Source organism: Notolepis coatsorum (genome assembly GCF_963971535.1).
Source record: "Notolepis coatsorum genome assembly, chromosome: 7".
NCBI lineage: Eukaryota > Metazoa > Chordata > Actinopteri > Aulopiformes > Paralepididae > Notolepis > Notolepis coatsorum.
In genome coordinates, this window is record NC_140171.1 from 128,137,395 (window position 1) to 128,157,041 (window position 19,647).

Consider the following 19,647-nt stretch of genomic DNA (forward strand, 5'->3'; position numbering starts at 1 on the left):
TGTACCCATTCTGCAATCTGTTAAATAAAGTTTTCATTCATTCATTCATTCACTACCTGGTAAAATAAAGGTTAAATAAAATATTTCAAATTGCGTCCGGATGGCAGAATTCAGTACTGTATCTACAAAACCTTCTGTTTAATCATATTCCCTTTATTACTTTCCTTAGATTTTCTGTACAGGTGATCTCAAGAAGGTGCTGAATGAGCTCAGTGGCAGTTTTTCATGTCTTGTCATTTTTAGCATGGTGTTATTCACTGTCAAAGATTAAAAGAAAAATCATAATTTATATTCTCCTTTGTTTCATCACAATTTACTCAAGCCTAGTAACAGACACAATATTTCTGACACTGGGAATACATTCCCTGAGATCCATAGATGTCCCTAGATACAGAGAACATGCTAATGGTTCTTGTAGAAGTGGAGCAATCTTCCATTTACTTAGGTATGTATCTTTAGGCGAATTTTCAGAAAATAGGGCTAGGGCTTAACAGTGGTTGTACCTACGGCTGTAGGGGTGCTGGAGACATGATCCAATAGACTTGTATACTGTACGCCTGAGTCTCCTGAACACGGAGAGACCAATCCCAAGTCGATCAGCACTTTCTCGGCTGAGCTATAGTCACTTTTCCACACTTACTCCCGAACTCCGCATGCGCAGATTGTCCACAGAGTCTCTCTGGATTGTCCAGAGATCTAGGTTTATCAATCTGCGCATGCAGAGTTCGGGAGTAGGTGGGAAAAGTGACTATAGCCGAGAAAGTGCCGATCAACTTGGGATTGGTCTCTTCGTGTTCAGGAGACTCAGGCGTATACACGTTTATTGGATCATGTCTCCAGCACCCCGACAGCCGTAGCTACAACCACTTAATGTCAAGGCTCTCATCCACATTCATTCATTTTCTCCCCCCGCTCTCTCCTCCATGAGCTCAATGTAACGCGGAAGTGCAGTGGTCTATAGGGCTCAGGAAGTGGGTGGGAAGCTAGAACTACAAGAACGGAGGTGGAGAAAAGGTTGAGGTTTCTCCCATGGTGGTTGTGAGATTTCCTGTGGCAGTTTACCACACAACAAGACGTACAAACCAACTTTTAAAGGGGCACTTTGTCGACTTTTAACAATGCTATTGTTCTGTTGTGAGGAGGACCTGTGGTATAACTCACCAACATGTTCTGTCTCTCGAGAGCTCAGCCGCATTGGCATTTGGCACCCGAGAAATTCCTCGGGACCCAACTGTAGTCGAGGCCAAACTGAAGGGAAATTGAAGAAATGGTTCAGGAAATAGTGTCTGCAGTTCGCTAGAGGTCTGCTCTCCTCTGTGGCGAATATTCATGAAAGCCAAGGGAAGCCAGGCTTCCCCAAAAATATGAACAGTAAAAAAATAAAAAAATACATTTTTAAATACAAATAATATATATATTTGTTATATAGTTTACAATTATAATAAAAAAAAATCATTATTTTTCATCTCTGTGTTATAATTTCTTTTTTTGAAATGTCTCCCTCTTCTCCTTCTGTGAGGATTGGTCCATTACCACACGCTTCCAGGTACCAATTACCTCCACACACCTGAAGGGAGTTTCGAATCAGCTCGAAGGGAGCCCTTATATACTCAGGGTTTCTGAAGGTTCATTGTGGGGTCGTTTTGCTTACCTCCGCCTGCAGCTTGTTCCTCCCGTGTTGTTCTCCATTTGTTTCTCCAGTACGCCTTGGAGTTTGCCGCTGTTGCTCTTCTCTGCTCCCGTGGACCCGCGCCCCGTATCTCACTGGACCCGTGCCCCGTATCTCACTTTGCCCCTTGGTGAGTTTGGAAGTATATTTTTGATGCTCTGTTTTTCCTCGTTTTTCCTGGACTCAAGACCTTTCTGTTTTTTGTGTGTTTCGTTAACACTGAAGAGGTATCGCCTTTTGTTATTTCTGGATTCAGCTATGTTACTGGACTGCCTCGTAATCCCTGCGTTCGGTTATTGACATTCCTCTGTTTCTCTGTTCCTCTCCGAGTGGATAGACAGTAAGCTGCAGAGCCAGAGGCCTCAGCGCCACAGAGCCAACTCTGCTCTGGGCCGAGCTGCAGAGCCGCAGAGCCTACTCTGCTCAAGGACATTCCCCCTGAATGCTTTATGTTGTTTTTTCGCTCTTTCTGTTTGTGAATAAATACGCCCTTAGTTTTTGGCTAACTCTGAACTACCTGTCTGTGTCGTGCTGTTGGGGTTGTTTACAAACCATAACACCTTCTCACTCTCTCTAACACTCTGTCAGACTCACTGAGACAGGGCCTGGCAGTCACTGCAGCTCAGGCAGAATAGAGAACATTTGCAGAGGGGGAGGTGTCTTTTTCTAGCGTCCACATTGTGGTTGGTTGTGGACTCCACAACCAATTATTAGCCAATAAGATTTGTGCTTAATAAAGGGGTTCCCACGCCTTAACATGGGGCAGTCTGACAGCCAAGTAGTCTAGCGTCTTCAAATTTGCCGCTCTGGAGGCGGGCCAGTCCAGAACGTTTCCACTGATTGACCAATCAAATCACATTAAAAGCTAAACGTGACGACGTCATCGCCTCGGCCTCGCGGCTGCGTAAACCGAACGCAGAAGTGAAACTGTGTTGGGGAAAATATACATGCCTCGAGGCCACGTTCGAATCAAAACAACAATACGAGGGAACCCCGGAGATAGCTAGCTAACGTTATGTGAGTCTTAATGTCTAAACAAACAGCAATTCGGATTCCTCTCTCGGATTAATTCATTGAGGAGACCTGAAATTCGCTCAGCTGCAGAAAAGTTTAGGAGAATACCTGAATACCCACAGGACTTGGAGAACTTTGTGGACGAGTTGCTTTACTTTACTTAATTTGGACCAAGGCGCGTCAGCTGCAACAATGGTGAGTACCTAATAACTTTTCATAAGTGATGCCGCTGTGTGTGTCATACTGTACTGGTCTGCTTGTGTTTGATGGGCCGAGCCATAGGCTACTGTATACATGTATGTTCTGCCATGTCAGCAATATCTTGCAAGACGCTGAAACGCTCCGACGGCGACATCAGGCCATTCATTAATTTCAACCTAGAACCTAAATGATCTCTCTCTCTCTCTGTCCCTCTCTCTCTCTCTGTCCCTCTCTCTCTCTGTGTCTCTCTCTCTCTCTCTCTCTCTCTGATTCATAATCAAACAAGACCTCCTGCAGGCAACCACTGTGTGTGTGTGTGTATATATATATTTGTGTTGTGTGTGTAATATTCAGAAAGAGAGGGAGAGAGAGAGCGAGGGAGGGAGAAATATATTATATATATTATTTGGCTTAAATATGGAAAAGAAATTATAAAAAAAAATGTATTAATAAAAAATACATTTATAAATAATTTTTTTGGCATCCTGTTATTTTACCCACGCGACACCACTGCTCTGTGACATCACCCAGAGGAATTCCTTGGGGTGCTGATGAGCTCTCGAGACACAGAACACGTTGCATGTCTGATCATCACATAATACAGAACGATAGGATTAAGGTTAAAAATCGCCCAAGTGCAGCGGCTGGGTGGCGCAGCGGACATTGCGCTCGTCACCAACGCAAGAGACACCGGGTTCGAATCCGGCTGTCGGCGTTGCCTCCGGCTTGGGCCGGCCGTCATACTAACTCAATTGGCAGAGTTAGCGGGTGGAAGTCGATGGGTGGTAATCTGGACGTTGTGGACAGCGACTCCTATGGGTCGGTTGGGGGACGCCTGCACAGCAGAGACAGGAAATGGAGGGGGTAGTGTGAGCCTCCCACACGTTACACCTCGCCAATGAGAGTCCGCGCTGGCAGGTGAAAAGATGTGACAGGCTGCCTCCTCGTGTATCGGAGCCTGGAGGGGACACGTGATGCAAGGCTTCTATCCTCCCTATATATATAGAATGTTACAAAAAATCGTACCTTCCTGTGCTAATGTAAACAATTAAGCCACATACAGTATGTGCAGGCATACACACAGACTAACGCAAGTAATAAAACCACAGATAACCAGGAGGGCAACGTCAAATAGGAGTGCTTGTGCACAAGAGTTCACAATGGAGCAAAATACAAAACTGTTTCATTATTTCTATTGTTTCATTACCCAGGGAAATAATATTCTTTATGAAATGTTTACATAAACATGTAAGAATCCCTCAGAATGAAGTAAAAAAACTGAACATCACACCAGACGAGAATATGGAAATAGGCATGCAATGATCATCATGATGTAATATTGCATGTCGTTTATTTAACAAATATGTGGTGAATTGTGAAACAATATCATAAGACAGTATAAGGCATAGAAAATAATTACAAAAGTTATAGTTGATAAAATATAATTTTCCTCACACAAGATAAATTGGGTAAGGTACCCTATTATTCAAGTGCTCCATGAAGTGTGCACAGTGTACAATGTGAACGATACACATTTTAATGAAGTCCATTCTTAACATTTTCAATATCGAGGAAAAGGAAAACTGTTCAACGTCGACCTTGAGCTAAAGTCGCTGTCTTTATCGAGAGAAGTAGTGTGAGAATGAAATAGAGTTCTGGACACCCCACACTTCCAGGGACTGGATCTTGAAGTGCCCCCTGCAGAGAGGGGTGCTCTCAAACGTGTCACATCGCTCTGTGTATCCTTCCTGTAGGTCTGCTTGTAGGCAGAGTGCATGGCCCCCAGCGCCACCTGCAGGACAAAGACACAGCGACATGAAGTTCACTGTGAAGACGCCAGCAATGAATACACACTGTGAAGACGTCAGCAATGAATACACACTGTGAAGACGTCAGCAATGAATACACACTGTGAAGACGTCAGCAATGAATACACACTGTGAAGACGTCAGCAATGAATACACACTGTGAAGACGTCAACAATGAATACACACTGTGAAGACGTCAGCAATGAATACACACTGTGAAGACGTCAGCAATGAATACACACTGTGAAGACGTCAACAATGAATACACACTGTGAAGACGTCAGCAATGAATACACACTGTCAACAAGCCTGCTGCCTGCCAGTTGACATTCCTGCTGTATTCTTTCAGGTATTGTTGTCACATAGTTAAATAAAATAAATAACCTAAAAGTAACAGTATGTCAGTACAAGTTCCGGCCAGATGACACAGGCTTAACCAGATGTTTTACAAAGTAAATCATATTTATTAAGTAACGGGGAATGGAATCCATACATAACAATAAGGAATAGGGAGGTGTAGTCTGACGTCACTTTAGTTTCCCGCGCGGTCCACCCGTATAGGGATTTATCATTGGGCAAATGTATTATCGGCTATTGTAATAATTATGCCTCATGAACATTGGCAAGCTTTCCATTTTTGCACAAAATGAGTTCCCTTCTATCACTAACATTATTGTTTAAGCATTTTTGGTTGAAATAAAATTATACATAATTATTTTACAATTAACTGCGAATTGGTTCATGTTGAGCTATAGATTGTAGATGAATACACACAGAAAGGTACACCATGCTGTGATACTGTGTGATAGCCCTGTCCCTGAAGGTCCGCAGCCTGGCTTTTGGGACGGTAAGCAAGCCTGTGTCAGAGGAGCGGAGATTCCGGGAGGGGGTGTAGGTGTGGAGAAGGTCGGATAGCTATTGAGGGGCGGTAGTGTGTAGGGATTTATATGTCAGCAGGAGGATTTTGAAGGTGACACAAGATTTTACAGGAAGCCAGTGGAGGTAAATGAGGGTGGGGGTGATGTGCTGCCAGGGTTTGGTGCGGGTGAGAACCCTGTCAGCTGACATGGCTGACATCATACCTCAATGACCACTCCTACCAAGTGTCATGGAGAGGGACCCTGTCGGCCACCCGCCCCCTGCGGACGGGTGTCCACCAGGGCTCGGTTCTAGGACCCCTTCTCTTCTCCCTCTACACTAAATCACTGGTTCTAGGACCCCTTCTCTTCTCCCTCTACACTAAATCACTGGTTCTAGGACGCCTTCTCTTCTCCCTCTACACTAAATCACTGGGTAACATTATCACGTCTCATGGCTTCTCCTATCATTGTTATGCCGACGATACTCAACTCTTCCTCTCCTTCCCTCCCTCAGATATCCACGTCTCTGAGCGGATCTCGGCCTGTCTGTCCGACATCTCCGCCTGGATGACGACCAACCACCTCAAACTGAACCTAAGCTAAACAGAATTGCTCCACCTGCCGGCCAAATCCTCCCCCCTGACCGATCTTTCCATCACAGTTGAGAATGCAGCTGTGACCGTGTCCCCGACCGCCAAGAACCTTGGTGTCGTCCTCGACGACCAGTTGAACTTCTCTGCTCACATCCCAGCGACAACCAGAACCTGCAGATTCCTCCTGAGCAACGTCAGAAGAATCCGCCCCTTCCTGACAAAAGAAGCCACCCAACTCCTCGTCCAATCAACAGTCATCTCCCGCCTCGACTACTGCAACGCACTGCTCGCTGGCCTCCCGGCCACTGCCACCAAGCCTCTTCAACTCATTCAGAACGCAGCGGCCCGCCTGATCTCAAACCTACCGAAGTCGGCCCATGTCACCCCACTTCTTATGGACCTGCACTGGCTCCCCATTGCTGCACGAATCCGCTTCAAGGCCCTCGACCTAGGATACCGTGCGGCAAAGGGAACCGCTCCTGCCTACCTTCAGTCAATGGTCTCTAACTACACACCCTCAAGACCCCTACGCTCTGCATTTTCTGGCCGCCTCAGACCTACTCCTATCCAAGCTCCGGGAGGGTCATCAAAGAGAAGTCGTGGGGCAAGGACTGACATGCCTTGACGAGGGTTGTGGGAAGGGGGTCAAGGGAACAGGTGGAGGCTTTGGACTTGGTAACCAACTCAGCAACATAATCAGAATCCACAGGGGAGAAGAAGGAGGGGGGGGGGGGCATGCTGGCTGGGTGGGTGGCTTTATGACAAAGAGTGTTGGAGGTGAGGAGGATGGGGAGGGAGGCTGAAGCTGACTGTAGATGGTGTCCACTTTGGCCTGTAAAAACTCCTGGAACTTGGGGCATAGGTCAGAGGCTTCAATAAGGGGGAAGGGCGCAAGGGGGCGGAGTAGCCTGTCAATGGTGGAGAACAGCAGTCTGGGGTTGTGTTGATGGTTGGTGATGAGGTTGGCGTTGTGTGATGTTTTGGTCCAGGATATAGCTTCTTTGTAAGACTATTATTAGTATTATGGTATTTTCTGTTTTAACATAGCATTGTATAAATAACGTACCTTTTACTGGCATGGTAAGAGTCATTTATCACCATGGTACCACGTTTGTACTTAAGTAATACCATGGTATAATGCTATTTAAACCATGATGATAGCCTACCAATGGTATTTCCATAATTAATGTTATTTTTCTTTTGGAAATACCATGATACATTTTCATGAGGGTATAATTGAAACAATTGGAATACTGTTGGGCCACCACCACTACTATGATGTTTCCTCCACTTACCAATCATTAGCCTGGTGTCGTCGCCTGCTATGAACATGGAGGCTTCTTGTTCCTTGGCCCTCTTAGGTTCTTTTGCAGATAGGGGTTCTTCGGAAGGGGCGGTGAAGGGAATGGTCAGGTAGGTGGGGTCTTGAGGCGTCCCAGCCGGACAGGTTAGGGTAGTGGTGGTGGTGCTAGTGACTGTACTGGAGGCCACAGGGGAGTTATCGGTATGGGATGATGACGAGGTGACACAGCAACTGGCTCGAACCTGCTTAGGAGAACCTCTCCTGGTCATGATGTTGACCACAGCCCTCTGGTAGCGTTCCATGCCTGGACGAAGCTGAAACAACAATCCAGGTTTGTATTTTTACACTCATTGCTGTTTTATTGGGAATCATCTAAGCTGGGTTTTGTCCTCTCTAGCCTATAGTCAGCCTGGGTTTGCCAAATCTCCTTTTAACCCTTTCACTACCACACTACAGGAGGTTAACCTTCTGTAGTGTGGTTGTGAAAGGGTTAACCCTTTGGTAGTGTGGTAGTGAAAGGATTAATACACGCTGCTGCTTGGACTCATTTCATCCAGACTGTGATTGTTATACTGTAGATGAGAACTATTTTATTGCACTGCACTATTTGCACTATTTTACTCTGTCTATCTTATGCTAATATATGTCTATTTTATTGCACTGCTCTTATTCTGTCTATTTTTATACTCATTCTATGTCTTGCACTTTATGCATTGCTTTTATTTAGTCAGACACCTGCTAATAGTCTTGTATAGATGTTAATGTCAGAAATCTATAATAATCAATAACACATAACACAAAAAAAAAATTAAAAAAAATAAAACATTATATTACAATACATGTAGGCCTACAGTAACACAACCCATTTAAATAAATAACACTTGTATTTGTTATGTCACCTGGATGTAAAATCTGCTCCATAATGGTAGACTTTGTGGAGCCATAAAATGTTGAGATATCACACCCAAATGAGGTATGAATATTGCTAACAGGACTAAACCAGGATTTAAATATATACACAAAGTTAATACGCCAGTCACTGTCCCAGGAGTAGCCTAAGATTTTACATCCAAGTGACGTCTTGGAAGATTCTATGGTTTTATCACTGATTTGTATCTTTAGGAGAGCATGGCGCATTCAAACTAATACTGCATGAGTGTAGCTGTTAAGAAGTGAAAGAAAGCCTTTGTTGGAGTCAGCCAGTAAATCTTACCGTGAAAACAAAACTTTCTCCATTTCCAAAATATGTGAGTCCCTCAGATTCATGCTTTTTTCTCTCTATCAAATCTGTTGACAGGAAGGCACCACAGACCTGTGGATAAGGGTACACAAACATTAAGTACATAAAGTATATGCTACTCCTGTATATGATGGATGATGGATGAGGATGAGGATGATAATAATAATACCTCTTCATCTACAGTCTTGAGAATTAAGACAGCTGGTTCATGTCCCTCGACATGAGAGTAGAATCTATGGAGTGAGAAAACATACGCAAAATGGTCACAAGCTACTGTGTTTAGCAGAGCACCCACCCAGGTTCATCTGTGACTGTGATGCAGTCCAATCATAGATGGTCATCAATTGATATAGCGCAGAGGTCCATTTGACTCAATATCTGATTAAAGGTCTCCCAGTGATAAAGACTGAAGAAATCCTTAATAGTATACAGGTACACTGCGTCCTGGTGATATGGCACTGATATCCACTTCTACTCATTGGCATTTCCCGATGTACACTGACTCATGCCCTGTTTGCTTGTGTGTCCTCCCGTAAAACTGAGATGTGATTGTTGTTGTTGTTGTCTGGATGTATCTATGTGTATCTTACCCTCTGCACAGCACTTTGGTTGATATGTGTCGTGTTTAAATGTGCTCTATAAATAAATCTGATTGATTGATACAAAGTCACAATGACAAGTCATCATAACGTACGTGAGAGAGCATATCTCGACGACAAACAAAACGAATGTGCAGAGAGGCTTCACACACCACCTGACAGACACACAACAGCATGATTAACACAGGAGGAAGGAACGAAAATCACGCCAGCTTGACCACAACGCCTTATTTTAGTTGTTTCCTGTTGGAGAGAGTGCACGGTGGACTAACTAATGGTCATAATTCCTAACATTCTCTTACATTTTAGGAGGGAAAGGTTTATCCACCCATTCTGGTTCATGCTCCACTCTGCTCTAATTGTTAAAAAGAAACATCAGCCAATCGTATGGTACCAGTTTAGTTGAAATTGTATTTAACTCTTTCACTACCACACTACAGAAGGTATTAACCTTTCACTACCACAAACCTTCTGTAGTGTGGTAGTGAAAGGGTTAACCGTATGTATTGTCGCAGTGAAAGGGTTAATATGTAAACAGCGCCGCACTTCCCACTTATGAACTGGAGGTCACTTTTGCTGTGAGTGACTTCGAGGCAAACATGTTGACAGTGACAACAATGGCTGTTATGTAACTGAACCTGAGGGGCCGTGTTACCCCGTCCGGGGTGCTGACTCGCTGCTCGGGAGTCACTGAACCATAATGGGCCTCATTCAAGGAAAGCACATATCAGTTGCCAGACTAAATGGGATGAACATTCTTCCAGGTGCTGTATTGGACATCCCGCTGACTGTGTTTATATGTTGCCATGAATTATGACTATGAAGTCACATCCCTTTAGCTTCAAGTGTCACAAAGCTTGTACTCCAGTTTAGTTCACAGCGGGGGGCTTTCTTAGTAGAGACCGAGGAACACTGAGCAATGTTAAACGTACGAGGTGAGGCTTCTGTCGTGTTCAGTTGTACTGAACAGCTTGATGGGACTGAAGAGGGCGAAGCGTTCGGGTATCCAGGCCCAGACGACCATCATCTCGGTCCCCGTCACCACGCTGGAGCTGAAGGTGCCGAAGTCCACCATCTGGACCGACTGCCTGGGTCGGAACATACAGCAGAGAGCAGGAGACGGCGATGATATAGGATTCCAATGGGGGATTTTTAAAGAAAAAATAAAAACATTCAGACAAAGCCTGACAGCCTTTGAAATTGAAGCGTGAACAATTTGCAATTTATGTGCTAATTTCATCATATTTCATATGTCTTTTCTATTCTACTAAAACTGAATCATACCATAAACAAGGTGGCCTGTTGGGATGTTAGATCCTAATGTGAAAAACTGTGATTTTATATGTCTGCTCATTTTACCCTTTATTATTTTACTTATTTTTACTTTTATCTCTACGCCCCACTATCCGCTGGGTCAGGTGCATATACTCTGACCTTTATCATGTTTTTCTTAACAGATTACAGAAGCCTATTGGAACGTGGGGTTCTGATATGATTTGATATCTGCATTATTTTATCCCACTTTATGTTTTGCTCTTGCTGCTTGTGTTACACAGATTTTATGTCTTATTTCTTACTGATGTAAAGCACTTTGAACAGCAATCCCCTGTATGAAAGGTGCCATACAAATAAAGTATTACTATTATTATTATTATTATTATTATTATTATTATTATTATTATTATTATTATTATTATTATTATTATTATTATTATTATTATTATTATTATTATTATTATTATTATTATTATTATTATTATTATTATTATATTATTATTATTATAACAAGTTTAATCTAAAGGAACTGTGTATACCCACAACATTACTTTCATATGTACAGTATTTGAATAATTTCAATCTGTCTAAATGTCTGCTCTGTACCTGGAAATCACCTCATCCTCGGCAGGAAATCACAATTTAAAACATAAAAGTGTAAATCTTTTTTGAAATGTAGAACTATTAACTCGTGTTTCGGTGCAATGCGTTTATTCCATATTAATAACGCTATTAACGTCCCCGATCGACTTGCAGGACCTACCCGCATATTTGATTTTCGAAACATGCAATACCGGCCAGATCCGCTTAGGGGCGCCATCGCTCCACTGCAGTATCATTGAGGGCGATTGAATTCTTTTTTTTTTACTGTCTGTGGGCGTTTCATATGAGCCTCGATACCAGCCGAACATACTCCATCTTTGATCCCGTTAGATTTCAGCCTGGAATAATGGAATTTATGATCAACCAATGGACATATCGATCTACCAGATTCCGATAACTAATGATGAAATGCTGCCGGCGATCACATGGGCTGACGGTAGGATACTATTCCCCCAAATTACAGCTGGATTGGACATTGTTTTAAAACGCAACGTGATCGATCATTGAAAATGGCTACTTGAACGCACACTGTATTGCTAATCAATAATAGTAATCGGCGTCCCCCGCCGCCCCCATTTCATCCATAGATGCACTGTAATAGTCCGGATGCTACGCAGTTTGTTTAATTTCATTCGTATATATACAGCAGAAATGCCGTTTGATATAACGTGACTAGCCTTTAGCCTATTATCTACAGTAGCTCCCCAGAAAAAAGACTAGGCGAAAACTGCGATAAACCTTATATTCACGGCGCTATAAAATGACAACCAACCGATGGATCTTTATTTTCTTTAAGCCATTATGAAGGCACGGTTTATGCACTCAAGTGACAATGAGAATGGACAGATAGCAATACTATAAAGTATATATATAGCTGTTAGAAATTACATCGGTTTGTTGACAAAGCGTTGTCCTCCAGCCATATATTACACTGCAAGCCGTGGTTGTCAATGTGTTAGGTAAAAATATATATTATATTAAAAAAGACATACCATGAAGTTTAACCTATATTTTCTGTAGGAAATTGTACCCTTGATTTCTGTCACCACCACTGTCAGATCTTTCTATAATCTAGAATAAATAAGGAAATTACATGGGCAGCTATATCCCTGAAAACCCCTTTTGTACTTCCTGCAGCTCATGGTGATTTCAACAATAGCATACATAGTGTGGAAAGGATTATGATTTCTGATATTTTAAATCAGAATCAGATTCAGAATCATAAATAAATAAACAGCTTTAACATGTCAACACCGTCACTCCATTATGGCGAGGATAGTTAAGAATTATGGAATAAATGTGTACATTTTAAGAGTTAAGAGTTTACTGATAACTAGAAACTGAGGAAAAACGAAATGGCTGAGCACATGGTTGTTAGCACTATGTAACATCATCAACCCAGCAGCCTCTTTTCACCTGGCAGCGAGGACTCTCATTGGTGAAGCGTAACGCGTGGGAGGTCACGCTGCCTTCACCATTTCCTGCCTTTCGCTGAGCAGGCGCCCAGACCTGACCTGTAGGCGTCGCTGTCCACAACGCCAGATTACCACCCACGACTTCCCTCCCCCTAACTCAACCAAACGAGTTAGTATGACGACCGGCCCAAGCCGCAGGGCAATGCTGACTCCGGGAGTCGAGACCGCAGCCTCTTGCATTGGTGACGAGCGCAATCTCCGCTACGCCACCCGACCGCTCACTTTAGACACTTTAACACTACATTATATTTATCTATTATTAAAAGATTTGCACTACATTTATTCCCCATTTGCATTTGCACCTTGCCTTAAAGGTTTGTACCTCATTAAGTCTGCATTTGTACCTCATTTTGTCTTTCACTGTACTTAGATTGTACTTAGGTTGTACTTTAGTTTATATATTGTATTGTATATTGTATAGTGTTATTCCTCCTTTACTTTTTTTACTGTATGAAGCTCAGGGGCTCATACAGAACAAAGCATTTCACTGTGAAGTACATGTACGTTTATGTGTGACAAATAAAAACAAACTTGAAACTTAAAACTTGAACTTGAGGAAGGAAAACAAAGCATTGGCATATTGGAGTGACGTCAGCCATCTCTACGGCAGATATCTCCAAAACTAAGCGAATCCCACAAAAATTATTTGGATAGATAGCACTCTGGGTGAGGGGTCAAATATGTATTTTTTTTTGAGGGGGGGTTGAACTGCCCCTTTAAAACATGTTTGTTGATGTCACACAGACACACAATTCAACAAACATCTATAAAGTTGTGAAATAACTTCTCTTCTGTACACTTTTTTTAATCCACCTATTAGGATAAATGTATACTTTACGTTCATAGGGGGCGGGGGGGGGGGTGCTTCAGTCTGGATTTATACAGTACTCACCTTTTCTGGTGGATGCTGACACCTTTTTGCATGAGTGAGTCCTTGTTGGCGTTGAAGAGCAGGTTGAGCTCCCTCCGCGTGGCCATCTGGATGACGAAGGCTCTCTCCAGGAGCTTCTCGGCCGCGCAGTGCCGCGCCACGTTCTGCACGAAGCTCTTCATGTCTCTCCTGAAGTCCTCCACGTCTGCCACCCGCGACGACACAGACACTTTGTAGAGGGTGAGCAAAGCCAGTGCCACCCTGTGGAGAAACACTGTTGTTATAGGCGCTATACCCACCATTGGAATTATGTTTTTTTTCCATGTTATGTATACATAATTTACCATGGTATTCCCATGGTAAGTCATGTAACACCATAGTTCTAATTCTGTACTTAAAACTAATACCACAGTATAATCTAATTGAAACCATAATACTGATGGTAATATGTCATTGTATTTCCATAATTTCTTGGTCACTATGTAAATACCATGACCATGATACTTGGGTGGGTGGGGGCTCCTGTTGAACCACTTCTGCCCTATTACTGGCTTTGTTTACGTTTGTATTTATTGTATTTAGATCACTCAAATGTAGTTCAAGTTTTGTTTATTTGTCACATTACATTACATTACATTACAGTGAAATGCTTGGTTATGTATGAGCCCCCTGAGATTATGCTTCATACAGTAAAAAAGTTAAAAGAATATGGGCCAAACACTATACAAACTAATGTACAACCTAAAGTACAAATTAAGTACAAATGCAAACTTTTTAAAATGCAAACATGTGTGCATTGTTGTGAGTGAATTGTTGATGTAACAGAGTGTGAGCTTTAAATGTATTTTAAAGCTGTAGATTGTTTGTTTACATTTGCGTGTGTGTGTGTTGCCCCCTTTTAGCCAATTGTCATGAACACCCACACACACACACACACACACACACACACACACACACACACACACACACACACACACACACACACACACACACACACACACACACACACACACACACACACACACACACACACACACACACACACACACACACACACACACACACACACACACACACACACGCACACACGCACACACACACAGCATGTGAGCACAATGAGGAAGGCAGGCTTTTTGTGTGGACCTTGGCCAAATGTCAGCCTCCTAAGGCGAAACCTGTGGCTGCCAGAGGCTATGGACATTTTTGACGACCAACTGACCAACCAACCAACTCATAAACTGAGTGACCTATAGAGCTGCAGGTTGCAGCTATAATACTATCACAGTCTTTCCATTTATGTGAAATTTACATTTGAAATGTAACACTTGTGACTGAGGCAGAAAGACACACGCACACACGCACACGGACACGCACGCACATGCACAAACCTGTAAAGGACCTTGTACCCCTCCAGCAGGTAGACGTCTAGGACTCGGATGGCGTAGGCGAATGGGAGGTCAGCGAAGATCCACATGATCCAGTCGGAGTAGAAGTCGAAGAGGTTCTGGTGCGAGCTGGCGATCAGCTTGCGGATGCCGCGGCAGTACTTGTTGGCCAGGTCCCCGAAGGTCATGCAGGAGGCGCGGTACGTGAGGAAGGTCTGGTCGATGTAGCGCTTGTTGGGGTCCTTGAAGGAGACGAGTCGCGAGACACTGTGGAAGCACTCGGCCTCGTCCTCGCTGAAGTGGAGCAGCAGGGAGACCAGGGCCGGCAGGATGGGGCAGAAGTTCATGTCGGGGAAGTGCTTCCCAAGGCAGAGGAGGATCTTCTTCACAGAGTTGAGGCCCGCTTTGTTGAGACAATACCTGTGATCATTAATAATAAATACATGAATAATTAATTAAATTATTATTTTTGTATCCACTTTTTCTCCTCTTTTTTAAATTTTTCTCCCATCCCAATTACCTGCTGTGCCAATTCTCCCCTCCCCTGTCTTGAACGTTGCTCGCATATGCCCCCCACTGGTCGGTTGTAGGGAGGATAGAAGCCTTGCATCACGTGTCCCCTCCGATACACGAGGAGGCAGCCTGTCACATATTTTCACCTGCCAGCGTGGACTCTCATTGGCAAGGTGTAATGTGTGGGAGGCTCACACTACCCCTGCCATTTTTTCCTGTCTCTGCTGTGCAGGCATCCCCCAACCGACCTGTAGGAGTCGCTGTCCACAACGTCCAGATTACCACCCATCGACTTCCACCCGCTAACTCTGCCAATTGAATTAGTATGACGACTGGCCCAAGCCGGAGGCAACGCCGACAGCCGGAGTCGAACCCGGTGTCTCTTGCGTTGGTGACGAGCGCAATGTCCGCTGCGCCATCCAGCCGCGCTAATTCATTACATTTATATAGTGCCTTTCTAGACACTCAAAGCGCTCCCCACAATGTAGGGTGGAAATTGCCACCTTCACCACCACTGGTAGCACCCAACCTTGGGCTACACAGGCTCAATGGCTACCATACACTGGCACCAGGCACACATCACACTACACAAAGGCTGAACGGCTCAGGGGACAGGGATTGATATCAGCCAATTAAGGGGAAGGGATGATTAGGTGGCCTTGATGTCGGAGACCTGATTCGGAATTTGGCTAGGAACCACAGGGAACCCCCTACTCTTTACGATAGGCATCCTGGGTTCATTAACGACGAGATTCAGTCAGGACTCAGGACCTCAGTTTAGTGTCTCATCCAAAGGATGGGTACGGGAAGAGAAAGCGATATTGCGACGTGGTACACTATATTCTCACGGCGATAACACACTTTCTATTCTCTAGGATTATCAACAGAAGTATCAAAGAGTTAAAGGATTAATAGGCGGCTGCCCATTTTTTGGCGACATTAATTTTTTTTATACTTATTATATCTCAACAGTAATCGATAGTACTAAAAGAAATAAGACGTTTGACACCTAAAAATAATCGGTAAGGGGCAGGAGCGAAAACAACGGCATCCAATCAAACTAATGACCAAGTGATTGATTGGAACGAGCAAGCTGTCTATCAAACCATCTAGTGACACTTATGCGCTTGTTATGTGCATAACAGTTGCGCATGCACACAAAGGCCTGCTGCTAACACATACAGTAGCTGCCTGCTAGCTACCTAGTGGGGCGTGGCTTTGGAGGCATCCTGGTGCGTTCTGATTGGGTAGGGCGTTCGGTTTAAGGATTTGAAAATATTTCTAAGTTCTGCCCAAAATCAACAGCCGCCTATTGCTCCTTTAACTGCATGATGCTTTCACAGGTCAATTGGCCATATTCACACGGTGGCCATTTTGCTCTTATGTGATGTTCAGGTCGGGAACATTGTGGAAAGGAACCCTGACCTGAGCATCACATAAGAGCAAAATGGCTGCCGTGTGATAAATATGGTCTATACAGAGTCACTCATGCAGGCACCTGGGTATTTCTCCATCCTCCATGTACTCCGGTACGGGGTGTGAGCTCATCTTCTGTTCTCCAAAGAGTTTTTTGTTAACATCAGGGTAGATGTCTCGGTGTGGAGCAATAGACCTGGAGTATAGAGTTGGGTTCAATTCATTTTCATTCAAGGTCGATTCAGGAAATCAATTCACATTCTTGTTAGAATTTACACGTAAAAAAAAAAAAATTTGTTGTTAAAGTGTTGTCCTTTAAAGTGTGCTATTTTATATTTGACCTGGAGTGGATGCCATGGATGATGTGGTAGTAGGCCTTGGCCCTCAGCGTGTGCGGCATGGCCCAGAACCCCTCGCGGCCCATCTTCTTCATCTGCTGACACTCACTGCTTAAGAACTGCAGGTATCGTCCAGCGGCCTCAGGGTCGATCTTCTCCCAGTCCACAAACTGGCCATATTTCATCCCCGAGCTGGAGCTGATCTCCCAGTTGTCCGACTCAGAAATGGTCATCATGGTGACCGACTTCAGGTTGCCTCTGCTGCCTAATGAAAGAGAATGGAAAACGTATTACTTAAAAGTAAAACAGGTATTTTTGCTAGCCATCTTCTTTTAGAAAGGTCTGAAGTGCTTAAAGGAACACGCCAACATTTTGGGAAATTAGCTTACCGTCTTCTCCAGAGAGAGAGACAAGAAGATAGATACCAGTTTCCTCTCTGTGCGTTCAGTAGAAAGCTATCTGGCTGCACGTTAGCCTATAGCTTAGCACAATGAATGGAAGCGGACACGACCGGTTAGCCTTCGGGAGAGGTGTTAATTGGACAATACCTAGGTTAATCGTTCATGTCCGCTTCCATTCATTGTGCTAAGCTAGGCTAACATGCAGCCAGATAGCTTTCTACTGAACGCGGAAACTGGTATCTATCTTCTCGTCTCTCTCTCTGGAGAAAAGACGGTAAGCTAATTACCCAAAATGTTGGCGTGTTCCTTTAATCTACAACATTGGAAACATGCAGAGGTCAAAAGCCATTACTGTTAAGTTCTCTGGAGGATGAGTTCTTGCTGGATTTAGACTTGGACTTGCTGGAGGTGAGCCGTGCCACGACCCCGTCCCCTTCTCTCTTGTCCCTCTTGCCAGCCTCATACTGCAGCAGGGAGCTCGACCGGGGCCTCAGGGGGGCGTTGCATCTGGCGAAGCTATTCTCGATGTTCTCGGTGTGGATTTCCGACGTCTCATAGCTGTAGAAAGACCTGGGGGAGCATGGGTGGGTTCCATATCAAATTATTCACATTTCCTTCTTTTTTTTGTTTGTAGGGAAGATGTCTCGTTTACCTCCGTTGAGAGCTGAGCCACTTTGGGTGTTATGTATGTAGTTATGTACACACCTGTATATAGCATTGCAGACCTTTTGGAAGGCGAGTGACTTATTATCGTTATTATTATTATTATTATTATTATTATTATTATTATTATTATTATTATTATTATTATTATTATTATTATTATTATTATTATTATTATTATTATTATTATTATTATTATTATTATTATTATTATTATTATTATTATTATTATTATTATTATTATTATTATTATTATTATTATTATTATTATTATTATTATTATTATTATTATTATTATTATTATTATTATTATTATTATTATTATTATTATTATTATTATTATTATTATTATTATTATTATTATTATTATTATTATTATTATTATCATTAAGTGACTAGTGAGCTGTGCGCATTGCGTCATAGTGCATTGATACATCATGAGAATACTATGAATACCTATTGGTTGCAAACTAATCCCATCACTTCCCGTAACAGATTTGGAGCCGACACCACACACGATAGAACAAAGGAAGGGAAAGATGAGGTGGAACTGGGTAGATACCTGGAGCGAGGCCTCAGGAGGTTCTGCTCCTGTAAGCAGTAGTCCTTGGCGTCTTCCGGGCTGGTGTAGGAGTGAGACCTCGGCTTGCTTCTGCCTCCCGCTGTGGATCTCAGGGTCTCTTGGGTAGAAATCGTGTCCAGCATTGTGTCTAAATTCATGGTCCCACAGTTGGAGAACTCTGGTATCATGGTAGGTGGTATTCTCGAATGAATGAACGGCAGAAGGGTAGTGTACAGCGTCTGCTACCTGGTGATAGTCATCAACCGAGTGCTCCGAAGCATTAGGGTTTTATACAAGGCTGTGGGCTGTGGGCCGTGTGAGTGAAGCATTGCGATAGGGGTTGTTTGTGGTGTTTTTTTATGTTATGCCAGTGGAAAATTCCACAGATTCTCCTGCTCCTTATCATAGTAACCTAGTAACTTTCTCAGAGTAAAGAGTCCAACCTTTGGTCATGGACCATCATGGCACTGTATTCAAAACAAAACACAATGAATAAGAATATCCAAATCACATGACCGGTTATAAAAATAGATATCAATCTATCAATAGCCCTGTATTATATGAGTGTGTATACTGCATGTTTAAAATCTATGTACATTAAAGGTATAATCTGCAATGCCGTCAAACAGCAACCTCTAGGCAAAAGATGACAACATGGCACTACGCTTCGTTTACATTTTCTGTTTTGGTTCAATGTGTGGACTAGATTTCAGTGGGTATAGGGGGAGGGGTTGCTGCCGCAGACCAAAATAAAAAAAAGTAAACAAAGAAGTATACCAAGCAGGGCTCTTTTTGCCTAGAGGTCACTGTTCGACTGTGATTATACCATTACTGTTTTAAATTTGTTTTACATCTATA

At 43.2% G+C, this 19,647-nt stretch overlaps 1 protein-coding gene across 1 annotated transcript; it reads right to left on the minus strand.

The window, feature by feature from the left end:
- Positions 1–4,194: 4,194 nt before the first annotated feature.
- LOC311232166 (TBC1 domain family member 24-like) lies at positions 4,195–19,020 on the minus strand. Its single transcript, XM_084318866.1, has 11 exons — positions 18,790–19,020; positions 17,917–18,134; positions 17,167–17,428; positions 16,908–17,021; positions 14,900–15,316; positions 13,533–13,772; positions 10,220–10,375; positions 8,858–8,921; positions 8,662–8,760; positions 7,441–7,762; positions 4,195–4,676 (listed from the first exon to the last, which is right to left on the minus strand). Exons 1-11 carry the CDS (start codon positions 18,975–18,977, stop codon positions 4,504–4,506), a joined length of 2,253 nt encoding a protein of 750 aa, XP_084174992.1. The 5' UTR covers positions 18,978–19,020; the 3' UTR covers positions 4,195–4,503.
- Positions 19,021–19,647: the final 627 nt, after the last annotated feature.